At 42.8% G+C, this 23,931-nt stretch overlaps 1 protein-coding gene across 2 annotated transcripts; it reads right to left on the bottom strand.

Annotated features, from left to right (window-relative positions):
- Nucleotides 1–620: 620 nt before the first annotated feature.
- On the bottom strand, nucleotides 621–21,252 carry LOC121542653 (DENN domain-containing protein 3). 2 transcript variants are annotated; one of them, XM_041852129.2, is made up of 26 exons: nucleotides 20,912–21,252; nucleotides 19,280–19,434; nucleotides 18,858–19,146; nucleotides 18,515–18,630; nucleotides 18,227–18,354; nucleotides 18,036–18,141; nucleotides 17,665–17,784; nucleotides 17,230–17,448; nucleotides 16,829–16,944; nucleotides 16,199–16,354; nucleotides 15,797–15,893; nucleotides 15,618–15,721; nucleotides 14,159–14,334; nucleotides 13,179–13,338; nucleotides 12,531–12,895; nucleotides 11,689–11,772; nucleotides 10,970–11,229; nucleotides 10,476–10,646; nucleotides 6,935–7,064; nucleotides 6,478–6,585; nucleotides 5,605–5,744; nucleotides 2,988–3,145; nucleotides 2,368–2,501; nucleotides 1,842–1,960; nucleotides 1,508–1,645; nucleotides 621–1,085 (listed from the first exon to the last, which is right to left on the bottom strand). In XM_041852129.2, exons 2-26 carry the CDS (start codon nucleotides 19,361–19,363, stop codon nucleotides 879–881), a joined length of 3,885 nt encoding a protein of 1,294 aa, XP_041708063.2. In that variant the 5' UTR covers nucleotides 19,364–19,434; nucleotides 20,912–21,252; the 3' UTR covers nucleotides 621–878. The 2 variants fall into 2 exon arrangements, with proteins under 2 accessions (XP_041708063.2, XP_041708064.2); XM_041852130.2 differs by lacking the exon at nucleotides 11,689–11,772 and having other exon boundaries at nucleotides 20,912–21,251.
- Nucleotides 21,253–23,931: the final 2,679 nt, after the last annotated feature.

The raw sequence follows: 23,931 nt of genomic DNA, 5'->3' as shown, positions 1-23,931 counted from the left end.
ACTTTTTTATTGTAAGTGACAGCTAAGACATGGGTGCAGCGGAGATATGAATCTGAAAGAAGACATTTAGTGTATCCAGAATATTGTTAGTGAAATAAGTAAAAATGCTGTGAAACAGTCGGAGAAATGCTATTACATCATCACACAGTATATAAAGGCAGTCCCCAACATTAAAATAAAGAGAACGACATGGTTCTTCATGATCAGGTAATTCCCTGAGCCTCACTGTCCACTGTATATTTACTGCGTCCCTAAAGGCACCCTATTCTCTATAGGGCTCTGGTCAAAAGTAGTGCACTATATAGGGAATAGCAGGGTCCTCACCAGGATTTTCTAACAAGGTGGTGCTGCTGAGTACGGCAGGGAGGGGGGAGACCAGACCAGAAGGTGGCGCAGCGTGGGTGCCACTTGGGACACAGAATCGAAGGATGTGAAAAACAAAATGGCCAGTCTTCAGTCTTTTATCCAGGAAAAACACATTTCAGAGCAATGCTTTGAAAAAACAAGAACAGTTTATAGTCTATGGCAGAGGCTTTGAACTCTGACCCTATGAGGTCTGGAGCCTGCTGCTTTTCTGTTCTACCTGATAATTCATTGCACCCACCTGGTGTCCCAGGTCTAAATCAGTCCCTGATTAGAGGGGAACAATGAAACAAAGCAGTGGAACTGGCTTCGAGGTCCAGAGTTGAGTTTGAGGAGTCTATAGCTTCTTCAGACTTTTAGGACTCCTCAGGGTCTGCAGGGCTCTTCCTCTAAACTGGTCCCAGATCTATTTGTGCTGTTTAGGAAACTCCTGTCATTGTTGTGCCAAACGTTTTATTCACTTAAAAGAGTTGGCGAAACCACACAAACAGATATTGGACCAGGCTACTCGTTCTCTACTCGACCTTCCAAATGGCGATTTTGCCATCCTGGCAGGCGGAGCCGCTGAGTACATAGCGGTCCTCGGCAGAGCACAGTGCCTGGACACTGTCTGTGTGGGCCATCAGCTCCTTCTCCACACTGTGGCTCTCTGTGTCCACTATGTAGATCTTCCCACTCACCCTGCACTGGTCCGGGCTCGGCCCTCTGCAGCCAACCCAGATCTGGAGGAGGAAGGGGTAGAGACAAACAAGGAAGATAAGCTTGTTGAGGCTTTGCAGTTGTACTGTGACATTTACTACCTAAATAAAAAGCAGCATTTGCTCTGGAAACGCCAATTCTCACTATGAGAAAGAAGATAAATTAATGATGGTAGGGTGGAATGTATGGTATCATTTCTAAGTCCTGTACTATCTTAACTGCTACTTTGAAAGCTTTTGTAGAAATTGCAAAATTCAGAGAAAGACGATTGTTGACAGAATCATTTACTAAATTATTAGGCGCTGCTTATGAATGTGTTTTGTATGGGTTAATAGTAATGTGTTAAGAGGTTCTTATGTTGGTACCCTTCCAATAAAGTCTTATCAGCAGAAAAATGCAAAGAACAGCAGGTGTGAACATCCAACCCAGACCATTATTTTCTCACCTGATTCTTAACCTTGATCATACGGTTGACCCCTGTACAGTTCTGTAGCTGTACCCTCAGGAAAGGCTTGGTCAGGTCTTTAAAGTGCCAGAGACAGAGCTCGTCAGAATCAGAACAGCTCGTCCACAACTGGCCCCTCTGAAAGAAACACACAGTGGACTGGTTTAGCCATCAGCTCATGACACTCGCACGACAAGCAAACTGACCGATGCAAAAATACATTTTGCCTGGCTTGATTACTGAGACCACCTGGAGACCAAGGTGAAGGGCCAGGATGAGATAAAGATCTTGGTTCAGTAAAATCTCCAAGATGAAGGGAACATAGGCCTACTACCTCTAAGAAGAGGATGAGGCTGCTGAACTCAGTGGGCATGCTCCGTAGATCCTCAGGAAGTGTCATCTTACGAAGTGGGGATCCGTTCTTCCTCAGTTCAATGATGCCGTCTCTGGCACCTAGTCAACATAACAACAAATGGGAACTTTACCTCTACCTACATGTACATTACCTCAATTACCTCGACTAACCTGTACCCCCGCACATTGACTCTGTACCGGTACCCCCTGTATATAGCCTCGTAATTGTTATTTATTGTTATTTTATTGTTTAGTCAATATTTTAGTAAAACTCTTATTTTTCTTTAAACTGCATTGTTGGTTATAGGATTGTAAGTAAGCATTTCACGGTAAGGTGTGACAAACACAATTTGATTTGAACAAAACAAAAACGTTTCTGTCTTTCACTTGACACACTTTTGTTAATTGATCATTGGCAGGGTATACAATACATGGGAGTATGTACAAAAATATAATAATAATAATATACAGTTAGAGTATAACTATGACTGAGTGAGTTTACTTACAGCACCACAGTGTTCCATTGAAGAGCTGAATGGACATAAGCCTATCACAGGTCAGTTGAAACTGCTTTTTCACTTTTAGCGTTGAGAGGTCCCACAGAATGACTGTTCCATCGGCACTACAGGAGTATGTCTGACTGGGACGGACGAGAGGGACAGTTGGATTAAAACAAGCACCACGCAGAAGCCTGATTGTGGTTTACCTACTGAAGATTCACAGTGTTAAGTAGTGTCGTTTAAGTACACTGCTGCCATCTGCTGGTTAGAAATAGGCATCATAACACTGAACACAGCATTCCACATTCTAAGAGCCTTGCAAAATTATACTGGGGTGATGTCAGTCAGAATAACTACTTTCTGCAATAGGTGCATTGGTAATTTGAACAGGCAGTTAGAACACTTTATCCTTCCTTTGCAATAGAATCCTGGGTTAATAGTTTGTGAGGGTGAAGTGACAGTAGCATGAAGAGGACTCCGACTGTGTCCCAAATGGCACCCTATTCCCTATACACATACTGCGCTAATTTTTACCATATGAGCCCTGGTCAAAAGGAGTGACCTATATAGGGAATAAGCTGCCCTCTGGGACACAGACATACAGTCCTATATGTGTAACATTTTACCTCATCTTGTCACTCTCCTCCAGGGCAAAGTCCATAACCTCATGCCTGTGCTCTGTCAGCTGCTTATTGCAGGACATGCTGCGAGTGTCAATTATGTAAATGATGGAATCCTGGGAGCCAATCCATACTTGACCCTGGTCCAATCCCAGCATGCAGTTCTGTGCACATAATAAAGCCACACACATAATTAGCGTCCCAAATGGAACCAATTCCATATATAGTGCACTACTTTTGACCAAGGCCCATAGGGCTCTCGTCAAAAGAAGCGCACTATATAGGGAATAGGTGCTATTTTTGACGCAGACATACAGTGGCTTGCGAAAGTATTCACCCCCCTTGGCATTTTTCCTATATTGATGCCTTACAACCTGGAATTATATTTGATTTTTGGGGGGTTTGTATCATTTGATTTACACAACATGCCTACCACTTTGAAGATGCAAAATATTTTTTCTTGTGAAAAAAACAAGAAATAAAACAAAAAAACAGAAAACTTGAGCGTGCATAACTATTCACCCCCCCAAAGTCAATACTTTGTAGAGCCACCCTTTGCAGCAATTACAGCTGCAAGTCTCTTGGGGTATGTCTCTATAAGCTTGGCACATCTAGCCACTGGGATTTTTGCCCATTCTTCAAGACAAAACTGCTCTAGCTCCTTCAAGTTGGATGGGTTCCGCTGGTGTACAGCAATCTTTAAGTCATACCACAGATTCTCAATTGGATTGAGGTCTGGGCTTTGACTAGGCCATTCCAAAACATTTAAATGTTTCCCATTAAACCACTCGAGTGTTGCTTTAGCAGTATGCTTAGGGTCATTGTCCTGCTGGAAGGTGAACCTCCGTCCCAGTCTCAAATCTCTGGAAGACTGAAACAGGTTTCCCTCAAGAATTTCCCTGTATTTAGCACCATCCATCATTCCTTCAATTCTGACCAGTTTCCCAGTCCCTGCCGATGAAAAACATCGTGGATCGTGTTCTCGGGGTGATGAGAGGTGTTGGGTTTGCGCCAGACATAGCGTTTTCCTTGATGGCCAAAAAGCTCAATTTTAGTCTCATCTGACCAGAGTACCTTCTTCCATATGTTTGGGGAGTCTCCCACATGCCTTTTGGCGAACACCAAACGTGTTTGCTTATTTTTCTCTTTAAGCAATGGCTTTTTTCTGGCCACTCTTCCATAAAGCCCAGCTCTGTGGAGTGTACGGCTTAAAGTGGTCCTATGGACAGATACTCCAATCTCCACTGTGGAGCTTTGCAGCTCCTTCAGGGTTATCTTTGGTCTCTTTGTTGCCTCTCTGATTAATGCCGTCCTTGCCTGGTCCGTGAGTTTTGGTGGGTGGCCCTCTCTTCGCAGGTCTGTTGTGGGGCCATTTTTTAATAATGGATTTAATGGTGTTCCGTGGGATGTTCAAAGTTTCGGATATTTTTTTATAACCCATCCCTGATCTGTACTTCTCCACAACTTTGTCCCTGACCTGTTTGGAGAGCACCTAGCTCTTCATGGTGCCGCTTGCTTGGTGTTGCCCCTTGCTTAGTGGTGTTGCAGACTCTGGGGCCTTTCAGAACAGGTGTATATATACTGAGATCATGTGACAGATCATTTGACACTTAGATTGCACACAGGTGGCCTTTATTTAACTAATTATGTGACTTCTGAAGGTAATTGGTTGCACCAAATGTTATTTAGGGGCTTCATAGCAAAGGGGATGAATACATATGCACACACCACTTTTCCGTTATTTATTTTTGGGAATTTTTTTAAACAAGTTAACATTTTTTACTTCACCAATTTTGACTATTTTGTGTATATCCATTACATGAAATCCAAATAAAAATCCATTGAAATTACAGGTTGTAATGCAACAAAATAGAAAAAACACCAAGGGGATGAATACTTTTGCAAGTCATATCCAGGTTTAATCCACTGTCATGTGAATGGTAGGAACTCCTGTTCATGAGACGACAGAAATACATTACAGGACCACCAGGAGAAGAAACAGAAGAAAAAGAGAAGAAAAAGAGAGAGAGGGAGAGAGTGGAAATGAGAGATAGAGAGAGGGAGAGAGAGAGAGAGCGAGAGAGAAAGAGAGAAAATTAGAGCTAGAGAGAGGGAGAGAGAGAGAAAGAGAAAATGAGAGCTAGAGAGGGAGAGAGAGCGAGAGAGAAAGAGAGAGAGAAAGAAAGAGAGAAAATGAGAGCTAGAGAGGGAGAGAGAGAGAGAGAGAGAGAGAGAGAGAGAACGAGTGAAACAGAGCTAGAGAGTGAGAGGGAGAGAGAGAGAACAAGTGAAACAGAGCTAGAGAGTGAGAGAGTGAGAGTGAAACAGAGCTAGAGAGTGAGAGAGAGACAGAGACAGAGAGAAAGAGATCACTGTGTACTTAATTCAATATAACAATTTATTTTCAACGGCTATCTGTAAGCATTTTCACTGAAACAAAGGACATGTTCCAATATCCACACTAGCATATAACCCTTAGAATGCATGGCCAAATCCAATGCTTCTCTCTAAGTGATATGCTACTATAATGTGAATAGTGGAACAAAGCCTAGCAGGGAGGCTTGAGTGATAGGCCAGGGAGAGAGCAGGGGAAATGGTATGTGTACGCTTGCAGACATCATACCAGTTGGGAGGATCCCACTTGAATACAGTTCTGCTGCATGGACCAGCTGGCTGCATCAAACACGACCACCCTCCCACCACTGAGGGCACACCACAGCTTGGGGTTCCCATCTCCGTCTGCCTCCGAGTAACTCAACTGGCCTGGATAGACAGAGAGAGAGACTGGATAGTCAGTCACAGCAGTTCAGCTTTTACCTGTGAATGTCTACATCAACATCAAATACACTAAACCTGTATAATCCATGGGTCAGTCAGTCAATGGATACTCCCACAGGCATATATATATTATGTGTATATGGTATATAGCTCTCCATTACAACATAGAATGTTTTTTTTCCCCCAGTGCCTTTGAGATCATATTACGTTTGTTGACTCATACTGTACAGTATAACATGTTCATAAGCTACCACACCTGACATGTGTGAAGAAATTAGACAAAAGTTCACAATACATGCGCATGTACTCGTCTAAGTAAACAGCTGAGAGTAGACAAACAATTAGACCTGTCTGGGTGCTTTCCACTAGTGTGTATTTGCAGCCAACAAAGACGGCTTCAAAGTTCCTCTGGTTTTCAACTCAGATGTATTACTGATGCTAAATTGGTCAATTTAACACCGTCCACCATCATGTCATCTTGTGACTGTCTCAGATAACACAGAGAGAGAGCATGGCTAGCAATGATGGCCAGTTCACTGGTTGCAAAGCAACAAGATGGTCAATATGTATCAGCACATCTCTTCATGTACTTAACTGGACATGTTAGGACATGCACTTAACTGGCACGTAAACAACTTCTATCTTACAGGCAGATACATCAGAGTGAAGATTAGAGACTGAAACTATCATAGAAACTCAGCAGTCTGTATCCCCTCACCTGGTGTGTAGAGTAAGACCTGTACAGTCTGGGGAGCTGGGAGGTCAAGCGATGGATTGATCTTGTGTTTCAACATCTCCGATGTCGTCTTCGGAACCATCATAGGAACTGCTCACAGACAGGAGACAAAATGACATCATGGCGTCATATCAGAAGATTATTCACTATCCTGATTACAGAAAATCACAATGAATATCAAACACTATTGTTCTTCAGAGGGTCATACAATGTCATTGATTTAGTTGTATACTTGATCCTTGAACTCCGAGGGCTGGTTTCCTGGAAACTCCTGGACTAAATAAATGTTTCAATGATTCTCCATTGAGTTTGTCTTTTATTCCAGGACTAGGCTAAATCTGTGTCCGGAACCCCCCACCCTTAAAAATACAAATGGTAAAGCTTACAGCTGATTTATATGCAAAAAAAATCGACAGTGTATCTGGACCATAATGCATACCTTCATGTTTCACTCTGTCAAAGTATGCCAGTTTGGAGGCGGCAAATATGGCCTTCTGGGTCTGAAGGCACCCAACCACAGCATCCATGAGCAGGACGTTAGTCAAAGCCTGCTGCATGTACTGAGGATCCTTAAAGGGAACATGACAACTTATACACACACTGCCAGTACAGAGGATCCTTAAAGGGAACATGACAATATACACACACTTCCTGTACTGAGGATCCTTAAAGGGAACATGACAACGTATACACACACTGCCTGTACTGAGGATCCTTAAAGGGAACATGACAACTTATACACACACTGCCTGTACTGAGGATCCTTAAAGGGAACATGACAACGTATACACACACTGCCTGTACTGAGCATCCTTAAAGGGAACATGACAACTTATACACACACTGCCTGTACTGAGGATCCTTAAAGGGAACATGACAATATACACACACTGCCTGTACTGAGGATCCTTAAAGGGAACATGACAACTTATACACACACTGCCTGTACTGAGGATCCTTAAAGGGAACATGACAACTTATACACAAACTGCCTGTACTGAGGATCCTTAAAGGGAACATGACAATATACACACACTTCCTGTACTGAGGATCCTTAAAGGGAACATGACAACTTATACACACACTGCCTGTACTGAGGATCCTTAAAGGGAACATGACAACTTATACACAAACTGCCTGTACTGAGGATCCTTAAAGGGAACATGACAACTTATACACACACTGCCTGTACTGAGGATCCTTAAAGGGAACATGACAATATACACACACTGCCTGTACTGAGGATCCTTAAAGGGAACATGACAACTTATACACACACTGCATGTACTGAGGATCCTTAAAGGGAACATGACAATATACACACACACTTCCTGTACTGAGGATCCTTAAAGGGAACATGACAACTTATACACACACTGCCTGTACTGAGGATCCTTAAAGGGAACATGACAACTTATACACACACTTCCTGTACTGAGGATCCTTAAAGGGAACATGACAACTTATACACACACTGCCTGTACTGAGGATCCTTAAAGGGAACATGACAACTTATACACAAACTGCCTGTACTGAGGATCCTTAAAGGGAACATGACAACTTATACACACACTGCCTGTACTGAGGATCCTTAAAGGGAACATGACAATATACACATACTTCCTGTACTGAGGATCCTTAAAGGGAACATGACAACTTATACACACACTGCCTGTACTGAGGATCCTTAAAGGGAACATGACAACTTATACACACACTTCCTGTACTGAGGATCCTTAAAGGGAACATGACAACTTATACACACACTGCCTGTACTGAGGATCCTTAAAGGGAACATGACAACTTATACACAAACTGCCTGTACTGAGGATCCTTAAAGGGAACATGACAACTTATACACACACTGCCTGTACTGAGGATCCTTAAAGGGAACATGACAATATACACACACTGCCTGTACTGAGGATCCTTAAAGGGAACATGACAACTTATACACACACTGCATGTACTGAGGATCCTTAAAGGGAACATGACAATATACACACACTTCCTGTACTGAGGATCCTTAAAGGGAACATGACAACTTATACACACACTGCCTGTACTGAGGATCCTTAAAGGGAACATGACAACTTATACACACACTTCCTGTACTGAGGATCCTTAAAGGGAACATGACAACTTATACACACACTGCCTGTACTGAGGATCCTTAAAGGGAACATGACAACTTATACACACACTTCCTGTACTGAGGATCCTTAAAGGGAACATGACAACTTATACACACACTTCCTGTACTGAGGATCCTTAAAGGGAACATGACAACTTATACACACACTGCCTGTACTGAGGATCCTTAAAGGGAACATGACAACTTATACACACACTGCCTGTACTGAGGATCCTTAAAGGGAACATGACAACTTATACACACACTTCCTGTACTGAGGATCCTTAAAGGGAACATGACAACTTATACACACACTGCATGTACTGAGGATCCTTAAAGGGCACATGACAATATACACACACTTCCTGTACTGAGGATCCTTAAAGGGAACATGACAACTTATACACACACTGCATGTACTGAGGATCCTTAAAGGGAACATGACAATATACACACACTTCCTGTACTGAGGATCCTTAAAGGGAACATGACAACTTATACACACACTGCCTGTACTGAGGATCCTTAAAGGGAACATGACAACTTATACACACACTGCCTGTACTGAGGATCCTTAAAGGGAACATGACAACTTATACACACACTGCCTGTACTGAGGATCCTTAAAGGGAACATGACAACTTATACACACACTTCCTGTACTGAGGATCCTTAAAGGGAACATGACAACTTATACACACACTGCATGTACTGAGGATCCTTAAAGGGCACATGACAATATACACACACTTCCTGTACTGAGGATCCTTAAAGGGAACATGACAACTTATACACACACTGCATGTACTGAGGATCCTTAAAGGGAACATGACAATATACACACACTTCCTGTACTGAGGATCCTTAAAGGGAACATGACAACTTATACACACACTGCCTGTACTGAGGATCCTTAAAGGGAACATGACAACTTATACACACACTGCCTGTACTGAGGATCCTTAAAGGGAACATGACAACTTATACACACACTGCCTGTACTGAGGATCCTTAAAGGGAACATGACAATATACACACACTTCCTGTACTGAGGATCCTATAAGAGAGATATATATAACCTACTACACACTACAATGTACAATGAGTAGGGCCAATTAACTAGAGATCACATTAACAGGAGAAAAGCATTAGGACAAAATATCATGTTTTCCACAAGAGCAGAGGGGCGGGACAAGCCTGTACCGTAAGATTAATATCACATTAGGAAGCCTGCAGGAAACCATCAGGCAAGAGGGGCGGGACAAGCCTGTACCGTAAGATTAATATCACGTTAGGAAGCCTGCAGGAAACCATCAGGCCAGAGGGGTGGGACAAGCATGCACTTTAAGAATAATATCACTTCAGGAAGCATGCAGAAAACGACCAGGCCAGTGTTTTCCCCAGAGTAAAAAAAAAAGAAGGAAAGTGTGATTTAGGAAACAACAGCTTTTTTAGAAAGGATGCTATAGTTTGAGAAAGGATGCTGTTGTGACCTTAGGAAAGTCTGCTGCCAAAAGTGCCAACCGATCTTTCATAATACGGTAATAAAAGAATGTGACATGTTTTTCAAGATTATGAATAACCACAGGACGCATTCAGGAGGACAAAATGGACTATGCTAATATTTCTACCCACACGTTCCACAAAGTGTTTAACAGAAGTCACTGCACTGCTTAACAGCTTTGCTTCCTTCAGACAGCTGCGCCACCGAAAATATAGCAATTCCACAGTGCTGGTTGTGGTATTTCAAGCTGAGTTAGTTTAATGAATTCAACTTGGTTACATACAGTATACCCTACTGAATGTAGCACCAGTCTTTGAGATCATGTCAAAGTTTATATCCTACCTTGTGGTCGTCTGCCATCCTCCTCCCAGCCCACATCTCTTTGACCATGAGGTTCCACAGGTCACACTCAGACTTCAGGTTGGCCTCAAACACCTCCTTCCTCAGACTGCACTTGATCTTCAGAGACGGGATCCTCAGCAGCAGGAACGGAGCAAAGGAGATTTTCACCTCCTGAAAGGGGGATACCTAGTCAGTTGGACAACTGAATGCATTCAACTGAAATGTGAGGAGAGGAATATCAGATGAGTCATCGTCATCATGGCATATTTTCCTTTGAACAAAGCCAAACATTGAAGGCAATACACTGTAGTCATACCAATGTACCCTTCCGTATTATTAATTACTCAGTGAGTTTCCAAAAGCTTCATAGCACTAAGATCATCTTTCGTCCATTGCCTATACTTGCCAAATATTATTTTAGAACTACAAAAGCTTTCAGAGAACTCATCCCTGAACAGTACTACTACTACTGCCTAAACATAAAGTAACCACACCTCTATGTCTCTGAACTTGGTGATCTCGATAAACCCAGGCCTCCCGTCAGTGAGCAGGAAGAGCCTCTTCTGTGTCATGGCGATCTTGCCCACTCCCTGGTTGGTTTTGACGGAGCAGGACAGCTTGTAGACACACTCGTTGTTGTCCAGGTGCTCTATGACCTCAGCTGGCAGGTGAACGTCCTGGGCCTCCACCTCCGTCTCCTTCCAGAAGGTGTAGAACACACGGAACACCTCTGGGTCAATCTGCTTCTGTTGCCCTGGAAAACAGAGGTAACCTACTCTTAGAAGAAAGATCAACTCCAGTCTTCAAGGAGCCATTCTTTGTATGAGTCGTGGTGTGAATCTAAACAAGGCATGACAAGCCTCAGCAACCTGAAGAGAACATGCTCATCAAACGAACATTAAAACCATGCAAATGCATTCCATCATTTTAGTTTGATGTTCATGCATGTCATACAAGCCAATAGAAACAAGCTACTTCAAACAGCATCCATTGTAAACAGGAACACTGTGTTTTGTCAAAGCAAAGAGCACACGTATACGTCTTTCATAGCTGAAGATGCCCCATGAAACAACAGCCATACATCTCATGTATGATGTCATGGAACGAGCGTTAAATCCAAGCATAGATGAAGATGGAGAGAAAAATCAGAGATGCCACGTCATACGATGGGATGCTGCAGGCAAACTGGACATAGGACTAGTCTTTTGCTTACCATCCAATGAGGAGTCAATGTAAAATACTGATTTGGAGGGACTCCTCATGGCTGAATCCAAACCCAAGTCACTCTTACAAGATCCTATTAATAAAGTAAGGATAATCAGATGACACACACCGTGTTCCTAGGCAGAGTAGTACTGTATTTCAAACTGTATTAACAGATCAATCACTTGTTTATTATTCTGGGTGATCTTATTGTTATAGTACAACCATACTGTACTGCTCATGTATTTCCATGTCCTGTCAATGAGAGGCCTGACCGCTAAGTCACTTTCCCACAGTGAGAGCCTCAAACAGCCTATGGATGGTAAATCTCAACTTACTCACAGTGAGAGCCTCAAACAGCCTATGGATGGTAAGTCTCAATTTACCCACAGTGAGAGCCTCAAACGTCCTATGGATGGTAAATCTCAATTTACCCACAGTGAGAGCCTCAAACATCCTATGGATGGTAAATCTCAATTTACCCACAGTGAGAGCCTCAAAGAGCCTACGGATGGGTAAGTCACTTACCCACAGTGAGAGCCTCAAACAGCCTATGAATGGTAAATCTCAACTTACCCTCAAACAGCCTATGGATGGTAAATCTCAACTTACCCACAGTGAGAGCCTCAAACAGCCTACGGATGGTAAATCTCAACTTACCCACAGTGAGAGCCTCAAACAGCCTATGGATGGTAAATCTCAACTTACCCACAGTGAGAGCCTCAAACAGCCTATGGATGATAAATCTCAACTTACCCACAGTGAGAGCCTCAAACAGCCTATGGATGGTAAATCTCAAATTACCCACAGTGAGAGCCTCAAACAGCCTACGGATGGTAAATTTCAACTTACCCACAGTGAGAGCCTCAAACAACCTATGGATGGTGGCGACGTCTTTCACAATCCCAGATTCCTGGATGCGCTTCACAAAGTCCTCCTGCAGCATGTGGGTTTTAGGGAGCTGAAACTTCTTCACGTGGTCGTCAGCTTGGACCAGCACCATCTCGTTGTCTGTCTTCACCTTGAAGATGAGCCGCTTGAGCTCTGGCCGCTGGTCTGCCTGGGAGCGCTCGTCCTTCTGCAGCGAGTCCACTAGCGTCTTCACCAGGACGGTGGGGAAGATCTCGATGTCCGTCTTGTAGAGGTTCTGGAAGTCGCTGAGGGCGTCAAGACGCTTGGAACACAGCGTGTTCATGAAGCCGCGCAGGTAAAAGTACCTTGGAAATAGGGAAAGGATTGTATGGACAGTAGTGTGACTTTGCTTATAAATTATTTGTGAAGCACGTATGTAGTGCGTATTCTGACCGGTTGGACACACACTAATGCGCCCTCTCTCTTTCTCGCCCACCAGGTGCCTCTCGTTGCTACCGGCAGGAGCATTGCCTTTGTAAACTCGGCGGTTCGGTCACTTTGAGGACTTTTTTTAGATGTAGTTTGTTTAAAGTGTGGCTTGACAAATAGAAATGAGTAAACCTAATGTTCTAAACAAAGCAGAAGTACCTGGCCAGGAGAGTGGAGTTCTCAGGAGGAACACAGAAGATGGCCTTCCCCAGTAGTATGATCAGCTCTCCGTAGTATTTCTGGACATAGTGGTGCACCATGGGAGGAGGAAACTCTGGCAGCTCGAAGATCTTCACAGGCTTGGGCGGGATCTTCATGGCTGTGTAGAAAAAGACAAAAAGACTGACACTGTAAACATAGGAGCATTAAAGGAAAATTACAAAACAAATTACTTCATATTTATCATCTCCAGCACCACCCCAACATCAACATATGTTAAAATGGCGCGTTTCTATGTTTTATAGTAAAAAAGATAGAGGGGGATAAGTGTTTTCAATGACATCAACCAACAACAAGACAATTAGTAAGCAATTAGTAGGTAATGCCTCCTCATAATTGGTTAATATCACATGACGCTCACCAATGATGTCATTGGAACGCTTAACTCGCTCAATTTTTTTTACTACAAAATATAGAAACATGCCATTTTCACATATGTTGATGTTGGGGTGATGCTGGAGATGATGAATATGAAGTTGAACATTTGTGAAATGTCCCTTTTTAAGATGAATCTTCTTGTTCACAGAAGGCCTAATGACTTGCACTTGACTTTAACCTTCCTGCTTACTCCATCCTAATTCTAGTAACCTTCCAACCAGGATTTCTGGAAAACCTGGGAATTTGGGGAAAGTTACTGGAAGTTTGTAACCCTCTTAGAAAAAAAAAGGTGCCATCTAGAACCTAAAAGGGTTCTTCGGCTGTCCCCATAGGATAAGAGGACCCTTTGAAGAACCATTTTTGGTTCCAGGTAGAACGCTTTTGGGTTCCATGTACAACCCTTTCCACAGAGAGTTCTATATGGAACCCAAAAGGGTTCTAACTAGAACCAAAAAGGGTTCTACCTGGAACCAAAAAGGGTTCTCCTATGGGGACAGCCCAAAGAACCCTTTTGGAACCCTTTTTTCTAAGAGTGTACTCACCACTCTCAGGGATGATGATCTTCTTGAGGGAGGTATGTCTGAGGAGGCGCTCCTCTCCCAGGTTGGGGAGGCTCATCCCCAGCCTCTTGTTCAGATGGTTCTCTGGGCCACTGCTATACTTCCTGGCCATCTCCTGCATGGTGGGCCTCCTGGGGATGTCTATCATCGCCTTCATTCTGACATGGGACACATATAATACAGGACTGTATACCATACAGACCCTAAATAACATACAGGACCCCAAATACCATACAGACCCTAAATACCATACAGGACTGTATACCATACAGACCCTAAATACCATACAGACCCTAAATACCATACAGACCCTAAATACCATACAGGACTGTATACCATACAGACCCTAAATACCATACAGGACTGTATACTATACCGACCCTAAATAGCATACAGGACTGTATACCATACAGTACCCTAAATACCATACAGTACCCTAAATACCATACAGGACTGTATACCATACAGACCCTAAATACCATACAGTACCCTAAATACCATACAGTACCCTAAATACCATACAGGACCCTAAATACCATACAGACCCTAAATACCATACAGACCCTAAATACCATACATACCCTAAATACCATACAGACCCTAAATACCATACAGGACTGTATACCATACAGACCCTAAATACCATACAGGACTGTATACCATACAGACCCTAAATACCATACAGGACCCTAAATACCATACAAGACCCTAAATGCCATACAAGACCCTAAACCTGCCATAGATTTAGCATGTTTGCAGTGGTGTGTTACGTAACAGAATTCAATAATTTCCCAAATCGCTCCTCCAGTATCCCTAGCCAGTTTCTTCCACTTGATCTATTCCAGCACTAGCACACCTGATTCAACTGGTCAACTAATCATCAAGCCTAACTGGTCAACTAATCATCAAGCCTAACTGGTCAACTAATCATCCAGCCTAACTGGTCAACTAATCATCCAGCCTAACTGGTCAACTAATCATCAAGCCTAACTGGTCAACTAATCATCAAGCCTAACTGGTCAACTAATCATCAAGCCTAACTGGTCAACTAATCATCAAGCCTAACTGGTCAACTAATCATCGAAGCTCTCAAACACTGTAAATGGATGGGGGTTCTCGAAGAGAGGTTTGAGAAAACCCCCTCCGCTGTTCATTCAAATATTCAACAACGATACAACATCCAACAGACTGGATAACTGGATCAGACTTGTGGAGAAACTCTTCCTTTGATGTTAACAAAGCATGTTTGCAGCGGTGTGTTCTATAAAATAATTCCGTGACTGAATAATTGGACTGAATTCCATAACATGTCCAGGCAGTTCCCAGTGGTGCCATAAGTCAGTATTCATTCTAACCATCACTGTACCCATCAGGGAGAAAAGTGATTTGGAGGGTAGGGGAAGGGATATGCAGGAATGGGATATTGTAAGTGAGAGCTTACTTCTGTGTCTCTGAGCGAGTGTTGACTTCCATGCGTGTGAAAGCATCCATCTTCCTATTGAGGCGGTCCTTCAGGAATGAATGAAAGATGTGTGTCTCCAAGACCTACACGGACACACAGGTATAAATTGACCGTAGGAATCAACCGTACTCTTTATAGCGATAGTGATCAACATGTACCTTTTTATAAAAGGGTTGGTCAGCTAGCTCTCTGGTCTTCAGGAACTCTTCACTGTTAAACACTCTGTGTTCATAGTTCAGGTGACCACTGACATCCCTGATGAAAGGCGGAAATGCAACGGACCATTAATACACAGGCTACATTAGTGCCTTTAAAGACTAGGAAATATAACATCTTCGTACACCTCACCGGGGTGACTTCCTCCTTATAGAAAACAACACCAACAAAATCTCACATATGCCACTATTGGCTCTTCCCAGTGTGGGCATTCCTCAAGGGAGAGCAGTCTTGGCAGATTTGAATTCACTTGTTGATGTCTGTAAGCAGGAAGTCCACCCGCTGTGTATGATGATGTCATACTTTAAGCACCTCAGAAAAAGAGTCTGAACAGTACGACTGACCTGAACATGTTGACAATTATCTCCAAGGTAACCTTCTGTATTTCCCAGTTCAGGTTCTGCTGCCATTTTCTTCTCAGCATGCGCATCTCGTTAATGTCTGCGCCGGCCCCTTGGTGACACACCTCCAGATCATATTGTAGCTGGAGGCCTTTCCTCCTGTAGAGCAGCAGGAGGAGAAAACTGTTGTTCACTCACTGACACAAAAAAACTATGTTATATAAACATGACTGTTCGTGCCAGAATGTGAGTGATAACTGATGTGATATTCTACCTCTCAATATCCTCATTCTGTGTTATTGAGACAATGGATGTCTCATTTCAGTTGTAGTGAGCTTCAGCACAGAACAGAGCACATAGTCTGCATTGTCTATGTATTCCTCCTGTTATAATGTTTTTCTCTCTGCATTGTTGGGAAGGGCCCGCAAGTAAGCATTTCACTGTTAGTCGACACTTGTTCTTTACGAAGCATGTCACAAATAAAATTGTATTTGATTCTCAAATCGCACCCTATTCCCTATATAGTGCACTACTTTTTACCAGGGCCCATAAGACTCTGGTCAAAAGTAGTACACTATTCCCTAGTAGTTCACTATATATAGAATAGGGTGCCATTTGGAATGTGTGTCCTACCGCTTCGTAAAACACTCTGCTGAAGCGAAGGGGACATCTGGTAGGTCGACAGTCTCTGAGCAGGAGGAAGACACTGTTCCATCATCGATATTAATCAAGATCAGGTCGTCTGTTTCCTGTCATAGAGAATAGAAGAGAGTTCCAAAAACATTCAAAAGTCAAAGCTTTCTTTCTCCAACTGCGATGACATTTCAACTGTTTGGAAACGGAACAAGACACTAAAACCAAGCAGTAGGTCTAAACACTGTATATGGACAGATGGACACTTGTCGCAACGACATCATGAAAATCATATTGTTGTCCGACATCAAATAACATACCAAAGACATAACCATGGTTATATAAAGGATGTACCAAGGTTGTAATAAAGAAACTACTACTACTAATACAAAGCCTCCTACCGCAGCGACCTCCTCAAAGTGGTTGAGGTGGCAGCCCATGAGGAAGGCGGTGGGGGCCATGACGAAGTCCAGCATCTGGCCTGAGAGGATGGGCACGTAGGGGTGCTGCCAGTGGAGGGGGTGGATGTAGACCATGAAACACTCTGCCACCAGGGTGAGGCGGGCCCAGTCAGCTGAGAAGAACACTACCCTCTGCTCCATCAGAATACCAGTGATGATCTGGACAAACCAACACAGGGCCAGGGGTCAATACAACCAGAGAGGAGAGGAGAGGAGAGGAGAGGAGAGGAGAGGAGAGCAGAACTATATTGTCCATTGAAACAGACATTTGTGTTGCCAGACTAGGACGAAGTTAAAACACCACTCCGAACACTTCAGTTGAATGGCTCGTTGTAGAAAATGCTGTTACCTGTCTGAACATGACTTTCTCCTCACCTGTAAAATCTGTTTGGACCTAAAGCACAGGAAGGGCAGATGGAGGTCCAGGTCTACAACGGGGTGATCTTTATCCTCTCTGGAAGGTAGTACGATCATCAGGGGTCTCAGGTTGAACACCTGGGCACAGTCAGGGGTGAATACATCATCAACATCACTACACAGTCAGGTAGTAGTAGTAGTAGAGTGGTTTGTATTTTTGGGTCATTTTTATTCAGACCGTTGGATGGAGAGAGGGGGAGACGTGAGGGACCGAGGAGGAATCAAACCCTAACAATGCATTGTCCATGTAGAGTGACTGGTGTTACAATACAACCAACCACTGGTACTTCAGTTAGCCTAGCAGTTTGGATAGATATAAAGCAGCTCACCACATGTAGTTGTCCAGGGGGTGGAATGGGCACCAGAGCCAGTTTGGCTGCAAATTCCTTCACCCTCTCTTCAGACAACCTGCATGTTCTAAGCTGTACCAGCAAACTACGGAAGTGTACAGAAGAGAATTAAAGATTTAAGAAATGACAATACACAGATACGGCTGTACTGAAGATGTATTGACCCTTACCAAGACAGACAGTCCTTGAGAGCATTGTAGTAAGGATGCTTGGATATGACACAGATGGCATAAGCAATGTAGTGCTTAGTGGTCTTGGTGGATGACCAGTGTCCATTCTGATAGAACATTGACCCTTCCTATGAGGACAGAAGTGACAAATCAACTGTCTGAGCATTGAGTCTTTCGCAGGAAGAAGCGTTATAGCGAAAGCGTTTAACACAGTGTTTTGTTTTGCACAGCTTTATAATGAAAATGATCATATGTTTATCAAGGAGAAAAAAAAGGGAAGTCTCACACCTGAAATGGTCTATAACACTGAACAACCACTCCATGGGTTTGGTTACCGAACACATCCGTGAAGACTAGAAAGTGAAAGCGCTCTTCTTTTGGTTCATTTGTTACTTGAAGCCCCCCTGATTTCAGAAAATAAGGATTATTTGTATCTCTCTATTGTTAGACAGTGCATTGGGCAATGTCTTCGAGCTAATGTTTTAATGCAATGACATTGTAAATAGGGATGTCTGTCAGCCTTCATTTTGGTATGGCGTTTACCTCAAGTCAAGTCAAAACAAGTCAAGTCATCTTTATAATCCCAACAATGACAAATTTAACTGGCTATCAGCTTCACGATATACTCTACCTGGAAAGCAGAGTTGGGGCAGGGCCATGAGGTCGATGTCCTTGGGGACGCTGACATCCTCCGTTATAGTGGCCCCCTCACTGCTCCCTGCCCCTCCAGTGCCACTAGGAGCCACCACTGGCCTCTCCTTCTTCTTGATAAAGGACCGTCTGCACTGGACTCGACTGAAAGTTTTGGGGCCACCAGACTCATCAGCATTCTCTTTGGTCACAAACGGAGGCACGTGGACTTGCAAGACCTCTGGGTCTAAAAAAGGGATGTCTGTTGTCCTGTTGCCCTGCTGTAAAGACTAAACAGAACATTCCATGTTAACCTCCATTTTACAGACAGGGCACATAGGGCTTTTTGATTCAATATTTATTCAACAACAACCTAGTCTAATAAGCTTTGTATAAAAAATTGCATTTGCTGATTGGCATTACCTGGTAGACATCCTTGAGTTTATCCCCAGAGGCTCCGACGACAACACATGCTTCCAGTAACCCTGAGGGAAGATGGTCTGCCATCAGAACCTGACTTTCCTCCTCTGTACCTCAGGCTCACAATGGTGGAATCACATCCAAGCATGGGATCTGTGCTTTGGAGGAGGGAGCAAGCGAGAGAGAGAGAGAGAGAGAGAGAGAGAGAGAGAGAGATATTGTTCTTTAGAAACAGGAGTCACACTCCTTGGCTTGTTCAGTTGGGCAAGTTGTTTTACCCTTGATCACAGCAGCTGGATAACAAGAAAAAGAACACATGACATCCTGCTTATTATATCACCTTTTAATAGATATTCCCAACAACAACAACATCAAGCCGAGAGGCCCGCAGGCTTGAAACACAGCTCACCTGATCACTACTAGGCCAATAAACCAAATTAAAGAGAGCGTCCTCTGCTCTGAGAAACCATAAAAAATGTGTCATCAAAAGCAACCATGGAATCACCTCGCAAACAACAAGGCAGAGTTGATGGACATACAGCTGTAATCATGTAAAGTACAAGCTCTTCTCCTCTGTAAAGGCAGCCATCTCAGGAGATAAAAGATAAACCAACTTTAATTGCATTTCCCTGCTTGAGGGGCAGTTCTGGGCAAATTGGATTCATGTGTGCTGAAGACGGAGATACCCTTTAATAGGTCACTGAGAAAACTCTACAGAGGAGTGGCACAGTTCACTTTATGATGGGTGGATGGCCTAGTGCTACTGTATTGAAAATAAGTGCCTTTTGAGATTTCAATTTTTTTTTAAATAAAAAAACTCAGTAACTGCACTCATATCTCTTTGGCATCTACAATAGACCTGTGATTTTCTAATTGGCTGTTTGAAAGGCGACCAGTCACCAGTTCCTGCATTCCTTTGCATAGGAGAACAACAAGTGTTCATATGATACACATGAATCACGCCATGGCTCCCGAGTGGTGCAGCGGTCTAAGGCACTGCATCTCAGTGCTAGAGGCATCACTACAGACCCTGATTCGATTCCAGGCTGTATCACAATCCGGCCGTGATTGGGAGACCGGGGTAGGCCATCATTGTAAATAAGGATTTGATCTTAACTGACTTGCATAGTAAAATAATGGTTAAATAAAAAAATTATAGCTGCAGAACTAAAACCATGACCACGCTCTGACATACATTTAAGTCATTTAGCAGACGCTCTTATCCAGAGCGATTTACAGGAGCAATTAGGGTTAAGTGTCTTGCTCAAGGACACATCGACAGATTTTTCACCTAGTCGGCTCGGGGATTAGAACCAGCGACCTTTCGGTTACTGGCACAACGCTCTTAACCACTAAACTACCTGCCGCCCCATACAATGTATTTCGTTTCCATTGATGAATACCTGAAAGAGCCAAGACAACTTTATTGGCCAAGAGCATGTGATGATCAAATTCCATGTTGCGTGTCAATCACACACAGGTAGCTACTGTGCATACATCACCGTCAAAGCATATTAATGTTTTCGTGAAAATGAAAATGCTTAACTTCTATCAGAACGTAGCTCAGCTACATAAAAAAAAGTCTAAACAGAAAGTTAGATTTATTTCAAATGCAAAGTAATGATCTTCACCAACCTGTTGGTCCATCGGTAATCAAAGATCAAGGGCCAAAGTTACTGACATTCGTCTGAATGAATTTGTAGCCACAGAAAGCGACAGTCAAAACACCTCTGTAAACACTGCAGTTGAATGGCTCTTCCACGGAAATGCTGTTATCTGTCTTACTACGATTGACAGTGTGCTGCTTCCTGCTTTCAGAAAGGATACATAATCATGCGCAATGAGGAAACAGTTTGGAAAAAAGGCAGTCGCTCCTACTTTTGTAAGGAATTCAAAACCTAATGCATTCTAATTTGCTGTCGTAGAAGTGAAGACGCTGCGTTGCCTACTTAACAAAACGGCTATATTAAATTATGTCAGAAGACTCATTCGGTTTCTCTATCGACTTTGTTGTTATAGTGCCATCTAGTGAGCAATTTGTAACAATTCAACAACACTCAATGTAAATTGAGTGTTACCAAAGTTGCAGTAATAGTATAAAGATTCTGCTTTTTCAAAGGCAACCACTGCTGGTTATTTTAAATCAATTTGCACACGTTTGGGGAGGGACAGCATTTTGATATTTAAAGGTGCATTCATTACCTATCCTCCATTTGTACATAAATACCTTGTTAATTAACAGTGTTAGGGTTAGCAGGTTAGTTGTTAACAAGGTTAGCAGGTTAGTTGTTAACAGGGTTAGCAGGTTAGTTGTTAACATGGTTAGCAGGTTAGTTGTTAACAGGGTTAGCAGGTTAGTTAACAGGGTCAGCAGGTTAGTTGTTAACAAGGTTAGAAGGTTAGTTGTTAACAGGGTTAGCAGGTTAGTTGTTAACAAGGTTAGCAGGTTAGTTGTTAACAGGGTTAGCAGGTTAGTTAACAGGGTCAGCAGGTTAGTTGTTAACAAGGTTAGCAGGTTAGTTGTTAACAGGGTGAGCAGGTTAGTTGTTAACAGGGTGAGCAGGTTAGTTGTTAACAAGGTTAGCAGGTTAGATGTTAACAGGGTTAGCGGGTTAGTTGTTAACAGGGTCAGCAGGTTAGTTGTTAACATGGTTAGCAGGTTAGTTGTTAACAAGGTCAGCAGGTTAGTTGTTAACAAGGTTAGCAGGTTAGTTGTTAACAGGGTTAGCAGGTTAGTTAACAGGGTCAGCAGGTTAGTTGTTAACAAGGTTAGCAGGTTAGTTGTTAACAGGGTGAGCAGGTTAGTTGTTAACATGGTTAGCAGGTTAGTTGTTAACAAGGTTAGCAGGTTAGATGTTAACAGGGTTAGCGGGTTAGTTGTTAACAGGGTCAGCAGGTTAGTTGTTAACATGGTTAGCAGGTTAGTTGTTAACAAGGTTAGCCGGTTAGTTGTTAACAGGGTTAGCAGGTTAGTTGTTAACACGGTTAGCAGGTTAGTTGTTAACACGGTTAGCAGGTTAGTTGTTAACATGGTTAGCAGGTTAGTTGTTAACAGGGTTAGCAGGTTAGTTGTTAACAAGGTTAGCAGGTTAGTTGTTAACAAGTTTAGCAGGTTAATTGTTAACAGGGTTAGCAGGTTAGTTGTTAACAGGGTTAGCAGGTTAGTTGTTAACAAAGTTAGCAGGTTAGTTGTTAACAGGGTTAGCAGGTTAGTTAACAGGGTCAGCAGGTTAGTTGTTAACAAGGTTAGAAGGTTAGTTGTTAACAGGGTGAGCAGGTTAGTTGTTAACATGGTTAGCAGGTTAGTTGTTAACAGGGTTAGCAGGTTAGTTGTTAACAGGGTGAGCAGGTTAGTTGTTAACATGGTTAGCAGGTTAGTTGTTAACAGGGTTAGCAGGTTAGTTGTTAACAAGGTTAGAAGGTTAGTTGTTAACAGGGTTAGCAGGTTAGTTGTTAACAGGGTTAGCAGGTTAGTTGTTAACAAGGTTAGCAGGTTAGTTGTTAACAAGGTTAGCAGGTTAGTTGTTAACAGGGTTAGCAGGTTAGTTAACAGGGTCAGCAGGTTAGTTGTTAACAAGGTTAGCAGGTTAGTTGTTAACAGGGTGAGCAGGTTAGTTGTTAACATGGTTAGCAGGTTAGTTGTTAACAAGGTTAGCAGGTTAGATGTTAACAGGGTTAGCGGGTTAGTTGTTAACAGGGTCAGCAGGTTAGTTGTTAACATGGTTAGCAGGTTAGTTGTTAACAAGGTTAGCAGGTTAGTTGTTAACAGGGTTAGCAGGTTAGTTGTTAACAAGGTTAGCAGGTTAGTTGTTAACAGGGTTAGCAGGTTAGTTGTTAACATGGTTAGCAGGTTAGTTGTTAACAGGGTTAGCAGGTTAGTTGTTAACATGGTTAGCAGGTTAGTTGTTAACAGGGTTAGCAGGTGAGTTATCAGGGTTAGCAGGTTAGTAGTTAACAGGGTTAGCAGGTTAGTTGTTAACAGGGTTAGCAGGTGAGTTATCAGGGTTAGGGTTAGCAGGTTAGTTGTTAACAGGGTAAAACAAGTCTGTACAGTTCAACAGCAGAAGGGAATACATGTATAACATTTCCACTTGGACAAAATCATTGCTCGACTTTGAAATCAAAATGTTGAGATAATTTATATTATAAAGATTAATACTTGAGTGTGACCAATTTGATTCCCAAACTATTCACAACCAGTTAGACATTTATATTTTCCCCATTACAACCAAACCTCTCAATTTCCAGCTGTTGACAAGTAAAATGTACCAAAAAGACACAATGTTCCTTTTCCACTTTCTAGAGCCAGATGTTCCTGCTGGCTGTGATGATGGATCATCTCTTATTGGATAATTTCAGGTAGGTCTGTCCCCCGTTTCCGCCCCTTTACTTCCATTTGATTCCTAGTGAATACGACCATGGCTACCTACCACCCCACGTAGATGGAACAACTCCTCAACCCAACACTCTGGGCCTAGGAATACCTTCTAGGCTCACACAGCTCGTTAGATGTACATGCCCCGTAGGACTCTAGTCAAAAGTAGTGCACTTCATAGGGAATAGGGTGACATTTGGGACACATACCGTTAATCTCTATATAGATTTCTCAACAGATTTGCGTTAATGTTCTGCCAGATAAATAATGACACACACTG

This window comes from Coregonus clupeaformis, chromosome 28 (genome assembly GCF_020615455.1).
Source record: "Coregonus clupeaformis isolate EN_2021a chromosome 28, ASM2061545v1, whole genome shotgun sequence".
NCBI classification, from domain to species: Eukaryota; Metazoa; Chordata; class Actinopteri; order Salmoniformes; family Salmonidae; genus Coregonus; species Coregonus clupeaformis.
The sequence above is the reverse complement of the archived record's forward strand: the minus strand, read 5'-3'. Positions and strand labels throughout refer to the sequence as shown.

Excerpts from the sequence above, each read along its gene's own strand:
- LOC121542653 (XM_041852129.2), bottom strand. The coding sequence starts at position 19,363 with ATGGCAGACCATCTTCCCTCAGGGTTACTGGAAGCATGTGTTGTCGTC. Across the intron at positions 15,722-15,796 it reads ACCAACCCTTTTATAAAAAG|GTCTTGGAGACACACATCTT; the intron begins GTACATGTTGAT and ends GTGTCCGTGTAG. Across the intron at positions 3,146-5,604 it reads AAGTGGGATCCTCCCAACTG|AACTGCATGCTGGGATTGGA; the intron begins GTATGATGTCTG and ends TTATGTGCACAG.